A 22,187-nucleotide genomic window follows, 5' to 3' on the forward strand; every position below is an offset into this window, starting at 1 on the left:
GACGAACCAGCTCAAATAGTAGAGAGTCTTTTTTCATATGCTAATGAACCTGCGTGAATAACCCTCCCTCACTCAACCCCCCCCCCCCCCCCCTCTATTCTTTTTCCCCCCAGTTTTGTTTTTCCCGGGAAGCGCTCTGTGAGCTATAATTAAGAAGATGTTGGTTTTTTTCAAAGCTAACAGAAATAAATAATTCCATAATAAGATCTGTGAAGTGAAGAGGCTTAATGTACTCATTGTGTTCATCCTTGTTTTCCCTCTTGGATGTTTTGTATTAATTAGAAGCAAGCAATTTGATCTCTGTCAAGCAATCAATTTACATCGTGTTCCTTATTCCATGTGAGGTATTAATATGCTCTTTCCACCTTTTTCTTAATGCATGTTCACATCTTTGTCGTTAGATTATGAAAATGAAACCTTCATAAAAATGGTTCAGAGACACAGCATTGATTTTAAGATACGCTAAAAGAAAGACGCAGATTTTTATTTACATGTATCTGGTGTTTTTTTTTCTTTGTGTTATAGATAATGAGTTACATGATCACCTCCTGAGAGATAACAAGTGTGAAAGCATCAACCAGGGTGGACAGTGCGGATCTGGCATCTCATCCTACAGAGCGCTCGGAGAACTACAATCAAAGGTAAATAATGAGGCACAGACAAAGCTTGGAAATACAGCACACAAAGTGAAAATAAATGTTGTCAGGGACAAAAAGTCTCTAAATGGTTGTGTAACAGTGTTTTGGATAAGTACCATGCTAAGTGGTGGAGTGTCACTGCTCCTTTGACCAGAGTGACTGAGATAGTTTTTTACTTATGCAGAGCTGTGGGTGGCTGCCAGATAATATACTCTTTTGAAGGTATTGCTGAGTCTGCTTTTTCTAAAGTGATGGTTGATAGTTGTCAGGTTGTCCAGGCTGGATTTGCACCTCATAAAACTTTCTTTGAAACCATAATAGAAAGTTTAGAGAAATCTGCTACAAGGTCTTTAGGTTTAAAGTGCCATACCAGTGTTTTAACAATATATACAAAAGGAGCACTGGTGTAATACAATACCTAGAGGGCTGGAAAATACCGTAAACATGGAGTTTAGATACATTTTAAGACAAGATATGAGACCCTATGCTTTGGAAAATGCTTAGCGGTAATGTAAAGTGAACGTGTTTTGTAGTGAAAAATACTAAAACACAGTTATGTTGACTGTTACTAATCCTACAACAATTGCAATTGTTTCTTTACATCATCTTTTGTGAGTAGTTGGCAACCACACAAAATGTAATGCCAGAGAAAACGCCAAGATAGCTGAGGAAACTAAATTCAGAAGGAAAAACACATTGTTTTAACACCAACATAAAGTTTAGATAAAAAAAGTGCTTTATTCCATTAAGGTATTATACAATTATCACATTATTGTATATATATATATATATACAATTCCACTGCTAACTCTTTACTTTAGCATTTCTAGGCAGTACATACGTGTTTAATACATTTTATTATAATGCATATGCAGATATAAGGATTTTTTAAGTGTAATCTATTCTATAGTGTTTGTCAACTATTATAACTTTTCCTATAAAAACACCTTTTATATGATTACAACTTAATATAGTCATACTTAATACATCAGATAAACACGTACATCTGCTTAATAAACACTTATATCTGCTTACAACTGAATTATAATGTGTTTATAAACCATGTGTACACAGTATAATGCTTATGAAGACTAAATACGTAAAGTAAAAGTAAAGCGTTATCATTTAACTCCAGGATTCTTTATTTCATTGCCCTAAATAACACTCTGTATAAAGAATTAATACATTGACCAAAAGAACTGTGATGCAGTAATAATGAAAAGGTACATTAGAGTACATTGTGTAGGGAATGTCAAATAAAAGCTCTCATTTGACCCTGAATGTATCTATTTGTTCTGCTTTTGTACACTCAGCGTCACATGTTTGTCCATGTTGTTGCCATGCCAGGACTACCTGTTAGTACACCAGAGCATCTACGGCGGCCTTCCTTGTTCTCTTGTTACTTGTCACTTCTTGTTATGTGAATCCTCTGCTTTTAAAAATGTCTTCCGGTAAGGTTTGTCATAATTATGTCAAAAAGGCACAGGTGACGCACAAGCAGTGCACACAAAGGAAAGGTTTCAATTTGATAGTCTGACTTATATAATACGTGAAACTGGATACGCAGCTCGCGGTGAAAACAACAACATGTTGGTAGCTTTTGTTAGACGTACAGTTCAGTGTTTTTAATTAGTCGGATAGGCATATGACTGAGGATTTAGACCCATTGCTCATTATTAGGTGATTCTGCAGCATTATGGTTTATTTTCCTATTAGATTATAGCATCGTTACAAAACATATTTTTTTTATTAATTCAGAGCAATAAAAAATATATTATATACAATATAATATAACAAGTTATATAACAAAACACTGTTTTTAAAACATTTGCATACGGAGGGCACTTCTAAAATGTCAAATAAAGAAAAAGAAACACCACCCTGGTATTAAACGTGTGAGTCACTGGTGATATTTCGATGCACTGATAACATGATTTGAACTTTGATTAATGTCCATGTTACAATCTCAGGTTGCAGGATGTTAGAGCAACACTTTGGCTTCAAAACAACATATTTATACAAAATGTTGAAGCATGTCTGTGTGGAAAAGTGTTGAGGAAACTAATGAGGTACATTCGTTTTTACAGAATGTAATCTATAGTGTTTGGGAGTTGTTTGTCTCAATAGGCTGTAGTAATCAAAAGTAATGAACCTATTATGAGCAGGACCTCTGAGGGCCCGGCGTGGCATTAAGAGTGTGGCACATAAAAGGTTTATTAAAGGAAATTAAGGTCCATCACTGCCACACCTGCTCCCCTATTATAAATGTATGACAGGTCAGTGCCTTCAATCACAACAGCAAACGAGAGAGAGGAGTCATGTTTCCCATTACCAGGGAAAAGTAACAGCATATCCTATGACTCACAGATTTCACTGGCCTGTGACCACTATACACCACCATCAGCCTGGAATAATTATGTTTAATAGGTTTTATTTGGGACCCACAAGCAACAGCCAGAGAGTGGATGGATTTTAGCAACATTATTTTGTTTAAACACACACATTGAGGTGCTTTCTGTACTTTAATGTCATTATTTAGTGTCATTACATTTTTACTCACCTTTGAAACTTTTTTCCCTAACATTATACTTTGTGTTTGCATACTGCTGATGTTCTTTGTGATGTTGTTGTGCTCAGACATTAATTTTAAGACGCACTGGCTGAAAGAAATCTCCAACAACAATTTATAAAGTGTTTAAACCTTTTTTTTTTATCCAAAATACATGAATAAAAAATATAAATGAAATACGTTAATATCTGCCTGTTTAGTTGCTCATCTGTACATTGCATGTTTTATTTTTAACAGATGGATTCTGAAGGTGAGGAGCAAACCCTGAAAACATGTAACAGTAGCACAGGTGAGTGCAGCTCTCAGTTTTTAGTTTGCTTTTAACTAAACACACACACATGCATGCACACACACGCACACATATTCCACTTATCGCCACGGGTAAGGGGTATCGGTTCAACAATCCAACTTTATAACTGTCAATTTTATGTATTATCTTGCCGGTCTGAAGAGCACTGCACTGCCATTTCATTATTCAGAGGGGAATAACTTCATTAAATTGGAACACTGGCTCAAATTAGTTAAGGAGTGTGTATATATTGTGTGATTGAAAACCTCTAGACTCGATATGTCATTATGCAAGTGTTCAGGGCCTCTGAGGCCCGCCTGCTCATGCTGGAGCTATTACTACATCTGGGGAAATTCATGAAAGGTGTTATTATTGGTTGTGCTTCATGGGAGTAGGGGTAGAACTTGTGAATGAGAATTACGCAGGCCCCTGGGAAAATTGATTTACCCTTTTTAGATCACGTTGTCAACGTTGTCAAAGGATGAGCTACCGTTGGTCTCCCGGAGAATGAGCAGACTGAATAGAAAGCTTTTCAGATCAATGACAAGACCACTTCTCCATCCTTGTGCTGATTATACCCGATGGCATTGTAAAAGAGAAATAAAATCTGCGGTTAAAGGTTGCATAAAGCAGTATTAGCCCAGGTGGTACCATCCCTAAAACATTATCTACAAAACAAATATTTACAGAACATTGTAAAAACTTCATTAGCAATCACCTAAAAAATAGTGAGTCGGCTTGAACCTTTGATGAAGATTATGTCGACAGATGCTGTGCTACTGTAGTGGAAATGTAAACATGTATGTTCTTTTTGTTGGCCTTTATTTCACAGGGCTGTCCGACTGCATCACTGAGATTCACAGGTGAAACTTTATGACATTTTCTCATCAATTTCATCTTCATGCCAAAAAGGAAATATTTCTTCCCAGATCTTTGACGTAATTAACGTTGTAAAAGAAAGTCTCACATTTGAACAGTTGGACCTTTGAAATGAGCCAACTGAGGCCTCTGTTGACCCTGCTGAGCCTTTTGTCCGTTCCCCTCTTCCCTCCAGCCCATATGGGTCCATGGCGAGGAAGAGGAGTGCTCAGGAAGGGGTGCAGGGCGCCCCCGTCAACAAGAGAAAGTCCCTGCTGATGAAGCCCCGCCACTACAGCCCCAGCGAGGCATGTGAAGAGGAGAGCGAGGACCTGGCACCGCCACAGGACAAAGAAGAGCTGAGGAACATTGACACTCCAGCAGGTAAACAGATGTCCTGTTGTTTTGTCTGTTTTGATGAACAATTGACGCTGAATTTTAAAATCCCATCTGTTGCATTCATATTTCCCTCCCTCTGCCATCAGCCAGCAGCCGCAGTCATTGTGCAGTGGAAGTGAAAGACTACACTGCTGGGTACACATTAGTTGTGTCTCACGTCCACAAATTGAAGTTTTGACAGCTGATCTGCCATGATATTTTTGGCGTGGCTTTACCCTCTTTTGATGCGGCCAGATTTCAGAGCCCTCATCTGTCTTTTTCAATAGTCAGTCCAAAACCCATTGAATCCATAGAATGAAACACTGAATGGGGGAGTGCACCAGTTCACTTGGATTTAAATTAAACTCCCTCCGTTCTTATTAAACAATTAATATAGAAGTTGCCTTTTGTAATTAAAACAAACGTGATGTCAACATTGCTTGCTGTATGTTCTATATGTTTTAATGCTTTTTTTTTTTTCTTTTAGCAAAACCACACAAACATTTAATCCACAACAGTTCAAACAAATGTTTACTTTCACTTATTCCACTGTCCTTTTCAGAGAGAGAAAATGTTTTCTTTTTTCCTAATGAATTACATTTTGTGCATTTTGGCAAAAATGCTCACGGTGTACATGTGCATTCTCGCCCACTATAATCTGCACTGATTTGGTATATTTTTAACGAAGTAACTAAGCAACAAACGTAATTGTCCCTTTCAAAAGCTTTTGTTAGGCCCTCTAACACAGTCTAATACATAATTAGGCATAATGTCTACAGCTCATTATAGTACACATGTGTGTAGTTAAATGGACCAGGAGAGTAGCTCACTGAATTGTGTGGATTCATTGGAAATGGAATTTATTTGTTTCCTGAGTTCATATTACATTACAATTATCTAAGTAATTCACGGTGCATCATTCGTTTTCCTTTTGTTGAGGTGGATACTTTTTCTTTTTATCATCGACTGCTGTATATTATTTCCTTTTTTGAGCCTGATATTCAGTGGACTAGCTTTAAAACAAAACAAAATACTACTAGAATAATACATTTTTAAAAAATCTGACGAGTGTCAAATGACCATAGGTATTGACAAACAATTTCATAACACATTTTACTGTTAATGTCAAAATTGAGGGCTATTTTCTTTGGAAAAACAAAAATTGGAAAGGTGGACTGGAGGCAGTAAGATTTTGTTGCTCTGGAAAGCTGGTCATATCTGCATTTTAACAAAAAGGGAGAAAAATAAGCCTCTCGTTTGGTTGAGCCACACTGTGTTCAACTCCAGCCAACTGCAGCCCTGCTGCAGAGTGCTGGTAATGGCTATTCTGGAGTACAAACTGTTCACCTGTTCCAACACACAAACCACCGGAGGGATCCAAGTTTTTTTCCTCCATCGCTTTCCTTTTTTCACTGCACTTCTGTGTCTCTGTGTTTCTGTGTGTGTGTGTGTGTGTGTGTGTTCCTGCGTGTGTGTGTATACGTCTGTGTGCTTGTCTGACTGTATGCGGCTGTGTCAGGCCGTGGAGTCCATCTGGATGAAAAACAAAACCCTTGTTGCTCGCCTCATAAATGTAAATACGTGTAGCTGGTTTTAATTTCTCATTCAACAGGGTTTGTCTTTAGACACCTCTTTTTAAATATTTTTCACAGCAGGGAACTGATAGTAACACATTGTAATGTTGCAAAAATGCATATGAAACCATAATGCACAAAATCATATATTTTGTCTTTTTATTAGTGCGACATATTTTATGTTAAAGCTCTTTCGGTGAGGATTATGTTTTTGTGCGGCTCCCGTTAATAATAATAATAATAATAATGATAATAATAATGCCTGTTTCTGTATCATCCTCAACAGTGTGTGATCTGATTCTCACAATCCATCTCTATCTATCTATCTTCTCAACCTATCGAATATCTGCTGTCTAGCCACTTAAGAGGATATGGTCCCACAGTCCATCCCAGTGAAAGTAAAAACCCTCACAGTGCAAAGAGCCTTAATGGAGCATAAGTTTGAATGGTTTTGGGGGATCAAGAGAGATTTTGTTGAATCAATCCAGATGATAGCTTCCCATTGTTAATCACTGTCCATGACTTAATATAAGCAGTGGTGTTAATAAAGTGTTGTTTCAGATGCACTTAGGATAACCCTAACCCTCTTTGTCTGTTGCACTGATCAGACTTTCAGCGCTTCGCACAATCTTGTAGCTTTCTATACATGTGACCAGGATTTCTGGATTTCTGCTAAAAGATGGACGGGAAAAAAGGTCAATGCAAATTAAATGATTGAGAGCACTCAGCAAAATAAGCTAGAGAAAAGAGATTAGAGGAAATTAGTGTGAAATTTAGGAAGAAATGCATATCTATTTTATTAATCTGCAATAATGGTGCTACATTTATCATATATGGTGTCTTATCACACCAACAAGGATTTGAATACTCAAAAACTTTATGCGTCATCTTCCAAAATAAATACATGACATTATTAGAAAAGCTCTAGTTTGAATTTATTGTTCTATTAGTTAATATTTTAACAAGACCCACATAACTATTTAATTATTTTATTTGTTTAAAATAGAAATAGAAAAATTAAAAAGCATTTAAAAACACATAGACAGACACGTTAAATGTATTCTCCTTGACTTTTCTGATTTTCATTTAATTTTTTATTGTTTTTTAACCACTGGTTTTTCAAGCTGCTCATATTTATTTTGTTAATAAACTGCAGGTGAATTAAACATACAAATTATCATCAAAAATGGATCTAAACACTAATAAACAGCAATGTTGGGTCATGTTCACTGAGCAATGCCGCTCATTTCTGTGGCCACCGTTAGCTGTTGTGCATTTATCACCTTTTTTTTTTTATAACCCAAATTATTATCCGTTTTTTGACTGAGGTGTATACATCTAAACCAAGTTGTGCCACACAGACAACAGCTAACAGATATTAATCTCTTATCCGCATGTTTGTGGTTTCGTCCATCTGGCTTTTCAGGAATCCTTATCACTTTCCTTGTTCACATCTCTAGAAACAACAGTTATGTGTTTTTAAATCAGTTTTATGTGCAGATGACAACATGTTGCTGCTTAGTTTGTACTTAAAAATACAAATAATTATTAAAAAACTGATGTTCACTGTCCGCTGCACAGTAAACCCCTGCATAATCTTGTTCTAAATCTATATTGGGTTGTTGCTCCAATTGGAGACGTAGAGGAAGAAGAAAACAATTGTGTTTCTCATTTACAGATTTGTGTTCAACTAGCAAACATATTGGGTCATAAATGTTATCTAAAATATACTTGAGGAATTGCTTGGAAATCTTGCAACCTTATTATTAGAATTTCTATTGCACCATGTGTTCTTCTAAATCCTCTCGATTATAAAAGAAAACATGTTTTTCTCAAGATATTATTTGTTGAAAAGTAACACAAAATGTAAAACCTCTAAAAGGATTTGGAGAAGATTATCCAGCACATACAATTCTTATCATGTATGTGACTGAGGGGGGGGGTCACAAAGGAACATGTTTGTTCTGTTAAGTCTTGAAAACACATCAAATAATAAGTGTTTTCTTGTTGTTTTAGATGGGAACTTAAGTGCAATCAATGGAGTTGCCTACAGAAATGGCTGCCACGATGCCGCAGCGAAGTCCAGTGATTCTCTCGGATGGTCAGAAGTTGCATCCGATAGCTCTCCGCAGTGTGAGCCGGACACATCCGAACCTCTGATGGATGAAGATGACGAGGAGCTCCTTAATATTGAAAGAGAAGACCAAAGTCAAGACAGGATGAGTGGTACATCATCGCCACAGACTCCATACGGAGACATGAGGGGGGCTGAGTGGGAGCCTCTGTCTCTGTCCGCCAAGGTGAACGGCTCCATCTGCAGCCCCTCCAGAGCCTCTGAAGACCTTTCAGGCAGGAACGGCCATGTGAAAGAAGAGCCTCACTTAGAATTAGGTGGTCTGATGGGGAGGGCGAGTGTTTTTCAGGCTGAGGCTCTAAGATACAGGCCGCTCCCCACAGAGGAGGACAGTGAGGGGGAGGCGGAGGTGGAGGTGGAGAGGCCGCCTCAGCTGGACGGCTGGGCTCTGGGTCTCCCCCATGATAGAGGCCTGGAGATGGGCCGAGGAGGGAGGGTGAACTTCAGCCTGTTGGAGCAGGCCATAGCTCTGCAGACGGAGCAAAGACAGGTCCTGCACCACGCCTACAGGGAGATGGACCGGTTCCTCATGGAGCAGATGACCAATGAGAGAAGGCACCACAGGATGATGGACATGGACAGCCGACTCAACTATCATGGAGGAAAAGGTAACACTAGTGAAGGGAAAGATGTAAAATGAAGCTGATCTATACAGACAAACACAGTCTTAAGATCATGATCATTATGGGAACAATCACAAATGTATTTTCATCCCGCGTAAATCAGATAGACCTCTGGTGATTTGGATGATTGGGCGCTCAAAAAACATTAAAATGAATAAAAGAAGGGGGAGGAAGGGGGGGGGGAATCAGAGGGAGGAAATCCTCTTAAGTACTAAAAACATTTTGGCAACAAGTGAAGTAATAAATGAACAGACTAAAATAAAGAAGAACAAAAATTTCTGATGGAATTGCTACTACTCAGAATATTGGGTTTTGATAGGAATCAACTGGATATTTAACCATGACCATAAGTCTTAAATCCTTCTAAAGTACCTCTCATGTTTCCCTCTGATTCTTCAAATGACTGCAGCTAAATGTGTAATCCTAGATGTAATCTTTCGATGGATGGGCATTAAGAAGTGAATGTTGAACTGCAGCCTTAACTAAAATGACAGATTAATAGATGCGTTTTGTGAAAAAAGTATCTAGCTTTGCATGATATTTTCAATCTGTTGACTTATGTACAATATGTATACATGAAAGTGCATTATATACAACTACTACATGTCTTGATGGAACACAATTAAAGACTGAAAGGCTTTGGTATGTTTAGGCAGCAGTACTGCGGTAGAGTGCTATATTATTTATTGTGAAATCTTGTTTTACTGTGTCCGCAGATTCTCCTCGTACAGATAAAAAGGACATAAAGTGTCCGACTCCTGGCTGCGATGGCACCGGTCATGTGACCGGGCTGTACCCACACCACAGGAGTTTGTCTGGGTGTCCTCATAAAGTCCGAGTTCCTCCAGAAAGTAAGTCACACAAGCAGTTCTGTGTATATATGCTCTATAATGGATGATTTATACACATAATAAACCGCCAGTTGTAGGATTTATAATCAGTCACAGTAATTGAAATCCTCTTAGCACGGACCCAAAGACAAGAAAGTCCTGCTTATATATGTAGCTCAATTCAAAGATGGGAATGAAACTTTTCAAATAAATTTAAAGGATTTCTTCTCTCTGTCTCTTAATGTGCTGTAATGTATGAATATTGAATTCTCTCTCCCTCCCCTCCCGCCCCCCCTCACATTGGCGATTGTTAAGTCATTTCAATATAACTCAACAAACATTCAACATTAAACAGTAATGTTACAAAAGGAAGAGAAAAAGTAATTAACTTTTTCAAAAAAGCGCATGCTCTTAGACTGTAGGCAGTATTTGCAAATCAAAGGGCTAGCTAACGCAGCATTCAAAAATAAATAGACAACTCCAACAAACTAATTGGAGAATATGTACAGAAAAGAAGTTTCTAAGGATACAGAGCGGACCTTTAACGACGCGTGTGTTTTGAAGAATATAATCAGCTGTCTTGTTACGCTCCTCTTTGCACTAAGCTATTTACATTTCAGGCACATTACAGCGTTCCTCACAATGAGAAAGCCTTTTGCTCTTCTTCTCCTGTTTCTGTCTCTGTAGGATCTTTGCTCTATAGGCACATAAATCACTATTTAATGTATGAAAATACATTCGTTTTATTTCCATAATGCTCAATATAAATATGTATAAACATCTTATATTCTTTTAGCTTGATTATGTTTTACATGTTGAATTATTTTGTACTCTTTCTGAGCTTATCTCCTCTGTCCTCGCCCCTCTCAGTCCTGGCCATGCATGAGAACGTCCTCAAGTGCCCCACACCCGGGTGCACAGGAAGAGGCCATGTCAACAGCAACCGTAGCACCCACCGGAGGTACGTCCACAGAAGAAAGCCATTAGAAATCTGCACCCTGTTCATAGATGAGTTACAGTATTAGGCTAATGTGTTTGATTTCCTCCCCGACCAGTCTCTCAGGCTGCCCCATCGCTGCTGCAGTGAAAGTCTCCAAACCTCAGGAGGAGGGCCTGAAATGCAGACAAACACCTGACCGCTCACCGAGGTACACGGCACTGCCAGATAACGCTGTGGGATTTCCCCTGCTATCAATGTGTTCACATATGCAGGACAATAATTACAACTAGCTTCCAGAAATCATATTCAGCTCCAGAGTGGACTGAAGTTGTAAAAGCGTAACTGAGGTTATGCAAAGAAGTGATAAACACTATTATTATTGAGGAGGGTGTGGGATATTTTTATTCACTGATCCCCGCAGATCAGTCTATTTCAAGCTTTCCAAGCAGACATAAGCAATGGTTGCTGTTCCTGTGAGTTCCTCTCTATTAGAGATGATAAAAGAGCAGAACTCTTTGTTCCCTGTGGATATATCATGGGCAGGATGCCCACTCCTACTATATTAATTAGTCTGGCAACCTGGCTGTGGATCTACAACACACATCAGATCCCAGACTCTATGTGTACAAAAGCACTGGCATCCCTGAATGGTTCAAAACAACGTCTATACTTAACTGCTTAATATGAGCTTGTTGGGCACTTGTTATTTCACGAGGTTTGCACAGTAAAATTAAGTCTTTTTATTAATTTTCTTTAATGTGCCTCCTTGCAGAGCCATCGGCTTGATAAAGAAGTACGAGATGAACCAGTTGAACTACAGGCTCTCTCATCCAGAAGCAGCCTTGCAAACGAGCCTAACAAAAGACATGGTGAAATACAGCAGAATACGCTTTGATTACGCCAGCTTTGATGCGCAGGTCTTCGGCAAGCAGCCTCTGATGGGGACCAACCAGGACCAGGAAATGTCACATTTCCCCGACTGTAAGTTTCATACATTGTATTTGATACAAAAAAGCTATTTGTAAGTTGACGTGATATTAAAGGTGAATATATATATTTTATCAAATGATTTAGGTATGGACTTTTATTTTATTTTTTATATTTCAGTCGACAACGATCACATCAGTTGTGTTAAAACCAATAATTATGAACTCCCAGGTTGTTTTATATGTACATCCTGTTTGGGTAGTGGTGTCTCAGTAGCTATATTATTTGCGTATTATTTGTCTTTCAGCACCTCAGCCGTATCCTGGCTTCCTTGCTGCTCCAGGTGGCTGCTTGCCCACCTCTGGTCAGCACAGCCCGCCGAGTCAATTCAGAAAAGAAGACGGACTCCAAGCCGCCGCAGCGACAGCCGCCATCCTTAACCTCTCCACTCGCTACCGGAAGAACATAGAGGCTGTCGCCGGCCGGCCCTTGGCAACCTCCACTAAGGTAATCAAATTAGACCACTTGGAAAGGTATTTAATGTGGTCATTTTAAAGGAACTCTGATTTGGGTACAAAAAGGGAAGACATCAAAAGACAGAATTTGGCACAGGGAGCTTGGCGCTCTGGTGGCAGAAAAACAAAGAGGTTTCCTCTCCATAAAGCTTTAATGTACACAAATGGAAAATCAAAAGAAGAAAAACAATCGGCCTTCTTCCCCAATTACAACTACTCTTTTTTAATAAAACATGTGGTACTGTATTTTGTTTCGACATCAGCTGGCATGTAAAAAGCCTGAACTGTTGTCTGAAACTGCATCTTGCCCGCTGCAGATGGCAGAGGATATTTTGCTTAGTTATATGATCCAGGAGAGGCTGTGTGTCTACACCACATAGTATTTAAAAGCACTTTAATGGATTAAGCCAATCAGCTAAAGGAGTTAACATCTGAAAAGTTTAATTCACACAAAATCCAAACTCTTCTTGGAATTGTGTGCGGATCAAAAATCTCTTCTGCTGTCATTATCTCCAACGTGCCAATTCTCCCAAACTTTATGATTAATATTGATCGCATTCTGTGGGATACATACGTGCACACTGTACTGTAGATGATTCAAGGTTTCCACACCTACACAGCACAGATCCTTGTCTCCCAGCTTGTTGAGCTGAGAATGTGGCCCCGTACCAGGTACCAGCCCACTGAATGAATAAAACAGTGTTAGCAAGTTAATCATCTGTTCTCATTTACAGCTTAGTTGTCTTGAAGAGACGTACAAAATAAAGAACAGCTTTCAGCTCTGAAAAAAAAGGGGCCATATTTAGAGTGCTATATGTCGGTGGATGCTTTAACTTATCTGCATATGTATATTATGTGTTGAGATGCACACACACACACACACACACACATATATAGCTGGCCATCAAAGCATGAATACAAGCCGATTTTACTCATTTAAAAATGTGAGCCGCTTAAATTACATCATTAATTAATCAATAAAAGCAACAAAAGAAAAACTAAATCCTGAATTTTAGTTCTTAGTTCAACCTAAAAACAACATTCTAATCTTAATAAATCATAAGTCTTGCACATCCTTTTAGTTTTACACTGGTGTTATTTTGATTAGGTACACACATCATCAAGCGGCTGGATAATTTAAGTGGACAGCCACAGCCAATGTTCATGTAAATCATCCCCTTTAATTAATTTGAAAAGCTCCCTTTTGTTATATATATATATAAAAAAAAAAGAAGATGTATAGGGTTTAATGAAACATATGCGTTGAATAATTGGTTTCATTTATGGAAAAGGATTTCAGCATTTAATGAGGTAAAACTTTTAATACCATAAAACAGCCATAAGTCATCATGCTATTGCTTTTCAGCACAAAACAAAAACGACAAACACATCTGTCAGCGGGGAAACTTATGCCACATTAAGCTTTTTAATTTTTGCTATAATAATGATGACCTAAAACCAGCAACCCCCCCCAGCTGCCATCATGGTTGTGTGTCCTAGAAAACAGATGACACAGCTGTCACTGAAAAACTACACACCAGTGATTATTTTTTTGTGTTCAGCAGAATTAACGCTGGCTTAGTTTGGTACTTTGTCTGGTGTGAGATAACCACTGTATGTATTATTTAAATATGTTTGTTTGCTCTGCGTCTCAAGTCGTTTTTCATGTTTACAGAGAAATGTTGTTGGGTTCAAGTTTACCATATCGCTGCTGTCATATTAATAAGACATCGTACTGTTTTATTTACATTCCCTTTTAGTGTAATTACAAAGTAGGTTCAATTTTTCCCCCCTGATTTATTTATTCTCACATGTTAGCACGCACTGCAATGATATGTGAGGCATACTTTATTTATTGTACATGTATGACCTGATTAAATGTGGAGGATTACACTTCTTTGCTTCTAGGACATGCTCATAGAGGTGGATGAAAATGGCACCCTGGACTTGAGTATGAAGAAGTGCAAGGAAAATTTAAAAACCCCGGCAAAAACACCTTTAGACGACCCGTTGTCCCCTTCAGAGTCCGCTGTGGCCAAAGGCGGGAGCGTGCTCATCAGCCCCGCCTTCTACCAGCCGCTGTGTGAGAGAGACAGCTGGGAGGGGCCCATCCCTGTCAACTTCAGCAACGCACACGTTTTACAGGATGCTGAGGTATAGCATTTTTTATTTATTTTTTTAAACACACAAACACTGACATTTTGGTTGTAATCTAAAAATGTAAGATCTAAGTGCATGAGGAAGGTGAATGGTGAAGGATGAGAGCATTTCAGTTTCACACAAAGAGCAACTAAAACGATGAGATTTAGCAGCACAGAAACAATCGACTAAAACGTTTTGTAAGTGTAGAATATAAAGTCCCTCCAGGTAAATAAAATCCCCAATTTGACATTTTGTGACATTTTGTAAGACAGAGCAGCATCTTCGCCAGTCATATCTGTAAATCTATAAAACATATTAAATATTTGTACACTGAGGATCTTTAATTCACATATCATCCAAGTACCTGAATGAATCTTATTCTGGGTTTTAAAGGTTTTCTTTTTTTTTATTTCACATGTGGTAGTCGTTTGTGTTGGTTAAAGGAGTAATCACACTTGACCTGCTTTTAAAAATCATACCCAGCATCTGGTGACTGCACAATCTTGTCTGTAGGAGAACAAAAAGGAAATCCATACGTCAAGGCTCTCCCCCGTAAATACTATGCGGATTAAGTATGACTTTAAATGGATGTATGGTTTACTAGAGTATAAGTATCCTTAAGCATAATCACACTGTAACCCCCCAGGGCTTGTGTTTTAAGAGTATTATACAGTGCTTTTCATTAATTATTCACTTTTAGGTCATTGTAGATCAGGTCAGGTTTGGTATTTCGGACAGTTAAGGCCACATTTTTTCTACTTTTGTTTTCTGTGTCATCAGGAGGATTACGATCATGTCTCCTTGGAAGACCAACAGTATCAAGGAGACGGCAGCATGATGAGCGCCAATGCCAAGCTGCTATTACGAGATGTAAAGAAAGAGCTTTTGAGGTGTGTTACGTTAAAGAATGAAATAACTGGAGGCATCTATATTCACTGGACTGTGTATAATGTGAGCTTCCCTTTCAGCTGGCAGATGGTCAGCAGTAACGACAAACCATACCTTTGTTTAACTAGGACATTGTGATATAAGCGAGTCAAAAAGTACTGAAACTCACTGTGTTACACATCATTGTAACTGGTATGTCTGCAGGTTCATGTGGAGCAGAAATGTATCTATTTGAAAGTGAGTTTTCTCCCTGTATATCCTGTACAAGCGTACAACTCTTGTAGTTAGAGTGCATGCTCTGCTGGGTCTCCTCTTGAGAATCACAAGAAAAAGTAGGATCCTTTAGTTTCTGCAGCACAGCCCCCCCCCCCCCCCCCCCCTACCCTCCTCCCCCCCAGGGACATTATTAAGCTGAATGTAGAACAATATAATGATATTCCTTCTACTAAACTTCCCGCTGTACTAACTCTTTTTTTAAATCTATTACATGCCCATAAAAAGGTTCTCAGTGTAAAAGAAAGATTGAGTTTGAGCTGTGGGAACTAGAGTAATCTGTGTATTAATCGCTTTGTGTTCTCCTGCAGCTGTCCGACCCCAGGCTGTGACGGCAGTGGCCATGTGACGGGGAATTATGCATCACATCGGAGGTACTGTAAATAATTACACTCTCATTAGCAGATATATAGACAAGGGAAACAGCGCTGATTGTTTAATTATGTTGATACAGTTGAAACGTAGCTTGTAGAGTTAGATTTTAAATCATGTGTCATTTTTTTTAAAACACGGTGACATGGAAAAGCTTTCTCATGAAGAGGTGGTGGAATTGTGTTTTCAGATGATTTTGTATAAATATGCTTTGAGACATTGTATTAAGATTATTTAATTCAGCTGTGATCAAAGAGTGTATTAAAGTGACTGTTAGCTCTTTATCCTCTCTAGTGTGTCTGGATGTCCCCTGGCTGACAAAACACTCAAATCACTGATGGCAGCCAACTCTCAGGAACTAAAGTATGTGTTTTGAAAACTGTTATTGTTACTAAAGGATTTTGCACATTAAACTAAGCAGCTTGTTTTTACCTCAGCTTGGGTCAATGCTTCCCCTTTCTTTCCCTTCCCTTCTACTACACATTATGCATGCTTTCTGTGTACTCCACATGAAGTTGTTTGATATTTGTCCTGCCTTTCTGCATATTAGCATGAATCCACGGCTCTGCTTGCAGTCTTTTGCTGTAAAAAGCACCTGGTCTCTGTGTCTCTCAACCTGCAGGTGCCCAACACCTGGTTGTGATGGATCTGGACACGTGACTGGGAACTATGCTTCGCACAGAAGGTAGCAGAGAGAAATTATTGCAACTGAGCATGAAATACATTTGTCAGATGCATGACATTCAAACAGATGGTGAAAGTCGCACTTTATGCTGCAAACATGCTGCACTTTTTGAATTCTTGTTTTTATTGATTTTTTTGGCTGCCTACTTCTTCAGTGAATAAACATTTATCTCCGATTGGCTTTTGCACTTAAAACTCAATAGACCTCATAGCTGCCTGTGACAATTTAGCTTTTAATTTTTTTTTACTCTTAAATAGATTTCCTTCATGTTAACCCATATTGTCGCCAATCATTTTTAGCTTGTCAGGATGTCCTCGTGCCAGAAAGGGAGGTTTGAAGCTCACACCAAACAAGGATGACAAAGATGAGCAAGAGCTTAAGTAAGAGATTTTTTTTTTTCTTCTCATCCCATTTTTGTTTAAAAAATAAAATAAGAAAACATTGTGAAAATGCGTCATGCTTTTGCGCCCTGGGCATTATACCTGGCGGCCATTAAGTTAAACAAAGAAAATAATACTTCTCTTGTCGAAACATTAGTGAATTATTTTCTAAGGATTAGCAGCGTGTTTTTTGAGGGATTTTTTCAGGGTTTTGTATTTTCCTTTTTTCTGAATGGAATATCTGGCTTATTACTCTTCACTGAGTGCTTTCTTTATAATTATTGTATATTAAGAAAATGTCCGCTCTGATGGCATTGCACTCATTTGCAGCTTAATCATTGTCTGTGAAAGTGTTATTGGAAAAAAAATAATGTAATTGATTTGCAGTTTAAATCCAAAGTCAGCTATATGAGCCCTTGTTTACTTATACATCTGGACACACATTTTTTCTTTTTAATTACTAATGCAAGGGCATGAGCTTAGGAATTAGACTGGAATAGATCTCATAAGAGAGAAAGGGAGAGAAAGGGGGAGGGTAGCAAATGTCCCTAGATTATTGTAAATAGTGGGCCATATGGCATGCCTCCATTGTCCTCCTGCCTTGCATCAAGCTACCTACCTGTACTAGATGTAAGTAATGGGACTGGTGTTGTTTTGTCCTCTAAGTGCTGCTGCTGTCGAGTAACAAAATGCTGAAACAGGCTTTTTGCAGCAGCACTCTACAGCATGTGTGCCATTTGTATCATCTCAGGTGACCTTTCACCTTTATCAATAAGGGAAAGGGTTAGCCACCTCCAAATTACATTCTTTCGCATGAGGGGATACATGACAATTATCTGTAATTCATGTCACTCCATTACTGACCTGCAGAAAAACAGGCCTGAAAATGCAACTGACAAACTCTTAATGATATTCAGCATGACTTGTGCTTCATGTTTTCGTGCACAAATATCAGCAACCTCCAAACGTTTGCACTGAACAGAGCGTTCGCTGGAACTCAAGTTTTAGTGGATTAGTAACTTAGTTAATGCGATTATTTTTAGTTTTGGCGACTTCATTTTCAATCAGCATTTGGCTGGATTAATCAACTTAATGGTTAACAAATCTTCCGGTCTAGTTATTAAAAGAGAGATTTTTTTTTTTTTTTAATGATGTGGTTGTTATTTTACGAGCAGTTAAATGTCTTTGTTTTCTCTCTAGCGCAGAAATGTTATTAAGTGCAGGTTAGTTACATTTTCCCTGTGCGAGTCAGCCGTGTTTACAACATGCACGACTCTGTGCGTTTCTCTGGTAGGTGTCCAGTAATGGGATGTGACGGACAGGGCCATATATCGGGAAAATACACATCCCACCGCAGCGCAGGCAGTTGTCCACTTGCTGCCAAAAGACAGAAGGAGTCGTCCATCAATGGGCTGCCCTTTGCCTGGAAGGCCAATAAACAGGAACTGCCCCATTGTCCCTTGCCTGGCTGCAATGGCCTTGGACATGCCAATAATGTGTTTGCCACTCACAGAAGGTGAGGTCGCCCGTCCTCCATTTTATCTCTAAACAATACTGCTGGTCGACATGTTGCATTCTTACAATGGCGCCTTAACTCTCATTCACAATCTCTTACTGAGGCTAAAGTTTTGTGATATTCTCCCACCTAAAAATTGTCATTTATGACCTGCTGAACTAGCTTGTCGGGTTGCCCACTGAACGCACAGAGTATCAAGAAAAAACACTCAGAAGAAGAGATGATGACCATCAAACTGAAAGCCAGCAGTGGTAAGCTACTCTGACACGCTGTGTGGTATGCAAATGTTTAAGTGTTTTGCAGTTACATGTGTCATGTGTCATGGCATATAAACAATACCAAATCATTTCAGTTTGAACATGATAAATTAGATTATATGCTCCAACTCAGGTGTTGAAAACAAAGAAGATATTCAACATTTGGATCATGAAATTAAGGAATTAAATGAATCCAACATGAAAATAGAAGCAGACATGATGCAACTTCAAACCCAGGTAAATATCTACTCTGACAAGTTTAATCTAAAAATGAACTTTGAGATCTTTGCTCGCTCAATTTGACACATGTCTTATGTTCTTTTTGTTTTTGTACCCGAAAGCAGATATCATCTATGGAATGTAACCTGAGGACAATTGAAGAGGAGAACAAGATGATCGAACAGCACAACGACAGCCTTCTGAAAGAGCTCGCTCGCCTTAGCCAAGCTCTCATTAACAGTCTAACAGACATTCAGCTGCCTCAAATGGTACAGTAAGCCTTGAGCACAGACTCCACTACAACTCATTATATCTAACCTGTCCTGGAAGATCTCATTTTATATGAATTGTCTTTTTCTGCTGTGCTGTTTTCACTAATAGTCAAACATGTTTTTGTTGCAGGGACCCATCAGTGAGCATAATTTTGAAGCCTATGTGAACACATTAACTGATATGTACAACAACTCGGAGCATGAATACTCTCCAGAGTGCAAGGCCCTCTTGGATAATATCAAACAGGCTATTAAGGGCATCCATGTTTAAGCTGTAGAGCTACCAAGAGGTTTCTTTGACTTGGGATAATGGCACTAGATAGCTCTATTTTACTGAAGAGTGCTGGCTTGGCTGCATGTATAAGACAAGGCTTGTGGAAATGTGTTTGGCATTTCCCGGTAAATACACTGCACTGAGAAAATGACCAGCCAGGTTTGTAATGCTTTTACTGTTTCTGCATTCACTTGATATGTTTATCCTGGTGAGATTTTTACCCCTCTTGCACTTAATTATTTTGTATGGTTTGCTTGATTTTAATCTGTATGTGTTCATGTCATTCTTATATTATCGCTATTTATTATTATATTTGTTCATCAGTGTATTTATTTCCTTGATTTTAATTTATTTCTTGAATTGTAAATGCTTAATATTTGAGAAATCTGTTTGACTTTCTGCACATTGTAAATTTACATAGAAGCACATTCCAATTTCATGGCATACTTTCGCCATCTAGTGTTGAAAAACGTATATTATTATTAAACCATAAGTTGGATCTCCCTTCAAAGTAAAAACCTACCAAAACGACTAAGCATCGATATTTTTAAGCATTGCTTTTGCTTTCTTTATTGGAAACTGAATGTATGGTAAGACAAAGTGAACACTGAGATCAAAAAAATGCAATGCAACTGTACTGTACCCTTTTCTTCTTAACCAATAACAGCTGAATGCAACCAGGAAGTGACACTGAGCAAAAATGCAACATCATTTGGTGAACTGAATGTCATATTCTGCTTTGCATAGTGTGCCACAAGAAGAGTGCAACAAAAATCAAAAATCCACTTTGTCAAGATGTCTTTTTTTAAAATATAGATATTAAACTGCCTTCTGTGCACACACTTTGGAGTGTGCATATAGTATGTGCCTAAATGTATATGAATCCATAAAAAGTATACGAGTACTATGTTTTGTGGTAGGACAGTATTATGTTGATGGTGTCTAATTTACTATACAGTACAATTATTTTCATAGGAGGAAAACGTTCCTGATGACTGTTTAAATACCGTTGTCTCAGTAGCTGTAATCTCAGAGTCAGGTTTTGAAATATCACGACTGAGATTAAAAAGTCTGGTGTTTATTTTAACTTTGCTAGCATGGAGAGGGGGAAAAAAGGAAGGAGTGAATTAAAAAAACAAAACATCAATTCCTGTTTTATCTTAAACTGCTTACAAGCCTTAACATTTCAACCAGTCTTACAGTTTGAATATTCTTGTAACGCTTGCGGCAGATTTGAATAGGAGCTATTTTCAAAAATTGAGCTGTCTATACCATTCGGTTTCAATCATTAAATGCAACAACAACAAAAGAAGAAGAAGAAAAAAGAGAAATGATAACATAGACAAATGGTAGTTGTTGGCTAATCAGTGGTTTGTTTGCATCAATTGCACTGTTATAGTTTAAATTATTTTGTATTTTTAGTTCACCACACTGCCCTTGACTTCAACAAAAAGAGGGAAACGGGACACTGTAGTCGCATCATTGTACTATACAGTACATGTCTCAATTTTACACAAAGTTAACTCCACAAGAATAATGACAATAATTCATTTGAGCAATACATTTTCATTTCTGCAAAGACATGTAGCCTAGGACATTGCGAAGAGAAAAAAAATGTAACAGCAAAAGAGCCAAATTACAGAAAAATAGGACCGCATTTTATCCAAATACTCACTATGTTTGAAAGAATTTTAATCTTTGAAAAAAATTTGAATCAAATTCTTTAGACCTAACAATCCTTTATTTATAATTTATTATATTTAATTCCTATACCACACATTGTTTGCTCAGGAAGTTTTGTGAATAATATTTATTTTTTCCCTGTTAGTATTTGATGTTTTGTAATGTGAAATGCTTTTTTGTGGAACGATATTAGTATGATATGAAATTGTATTGTATTTTCTTTTCTTTTACATTAAAATGTAATGCTTTTTTTTCAGTTGAAGTAGTTTGTAAATTGAAACTTCCTATTACTTTTACTATTTCATAATAAACAGATATGCGCTGTGTTGTACAGTTTGTGTATGGTAGAAATAAACTTTTCAAATGTTTGTGTGTTTTCTCAAAGCTTCTGAAGTCCACTGTCAGTCAAACGTAAACCCAGTTACCCCAGAAGGATCCAGGAGGGTCTCACGTTTTCTTTGGCATTAGCATCACCTAGTGGTGAATAAAAGGCATTACATGTAGAATAACAGGGAGCGGTCAATGGAGTCAGGATCATAGACTGTATATAAAGTCAAGATACTAAGAGCTGCTGGGGTTAGGAATCAAAATGTCACGCCCTTTATTATATCTCTACACTGACCACAACATATATTAAATAGATCAAATATACTGCACACGAGACAATCATCTTCATCAGTCTTCAGTTTAAGGCTGCAATGTATGATTAATTTCATTATCAGTTAATCTCACAATTAATTGATTAATTGTTTGGTCTATAAAATGTAAAGATAATCACATATGACAAAGAAAGGCAGGAAATTCTCACAATTCAGAACTAATGTTTGGTCATTTTTACTTAACTTAGACGTTCAATCAATTATCAAAATAGTTGCTGATAAGATTTCTGTCAATCGACTAATTGTTCCATTTCTAAATTAGATTTGGATCATTTTTTTAAAGGGCAACTAG

General features: G+C 37.9%; 1 protein-coding gene across 7 annotated transcripts in view; it reads left to right on the forward strand.

Annotated features, from left to right (window-relative positions):
* The window catches only part of st18 (ST18 C2H2C-type zinc finger transcription factor), a 40,227-nt gene extending 18,629 nt beyond the window's left edge, over positions 1-21,598 (forward strand). For 4 of the 7 annotated variants that reach the window (XM_029454044.1, XM_029454048.1, XM_029454049.1 and 1 more), the window contains 21 exons: positions 526-641; positions 3,445-3,496; positions 4,329-4,359; positions 4,551-4,738; positions 8,323-9,048; positions 9,780-9,914; positions 10,764-10,854; positions 10,949-11,041; positions 11,606-11,814; positions 12,068-12,267; positions 14,184-14,429; positions 15,198-15,307; positions 15,890-15,952; positions 16,245-16,313; positions 16,573-16,635; positions 16,935-17,015; positions 18,310-18,531; positions 18,694-18,782; positions 18,922-19,025; positions 19,130-19,276; positions 19,410-21,598. In XM_029454044.1, coding sequence (XP_029309904.1) covers positions 526-641; positions 3,445-3,496; positions 4,329-4,359; positions 4,551-4,738; positions 8,323-9,048; positions 9,780-9,914; positions 10,764-10,854; positions 10,949-11,041; positions 11,606-11,814; positions 12,068-12,267; positions 14,184-14,429; positions 15,198-15,307; positions 15,890-15,952; positions 16,245-16,313; positions 16,573-16,635; positions 16,935-17,015; positions 18,310-18,531; positions 18,694-18,782; positions 18,922-19,025; positions 19,130-19,276; positions 19,410-19,550 — 3,176 coding nt within the window. In that variant the 3' untranslated portion in view covers positions 19,551-21,598. The remainder of the gene's footprint in view (positions 1-525; positions 642-3,444; positions 3,497-4,328; positions 4,360-4,550; positions 4,739-8,322; positions 9,049-9,779; positions 9,915-10,763; positions 10,855-10,948; positions 11,042-11,605; positions 11,815-12,067; positions 12,268-14,183; positions 14,430-15,197; positions 15,308-15,889; positions 15,953-16,244; positions 16,314-16,572; positions 16,636-16,934; positions 17,016-18,309; positions 18,532-18,693; positions 18,783-18,921; positions 19,026-19,129; positions 19,277-19,409) is intronic. The other 3 variants (XM_029454046.1, XM_029454045.1, XM_029454047.1) reach the window with 3 other exon arrangements.
* Positions 21,599-22,187: the final 589 nt, after the last annotated feature.

The sequence above is a fragment of the Cottoperca gobio genome, chromosome 17 (genome assembly GCF_900634415.1).
Source record: "Cottoperca gobio chromosome 17, fCotGob3.1, whole genome shotgun sequence".
NCBI lineage: Eukaryota > Metazoa > Chordata > Actinopteri > Perciformes > Bovichtidae > Cottoperca > Cottoperca gobio.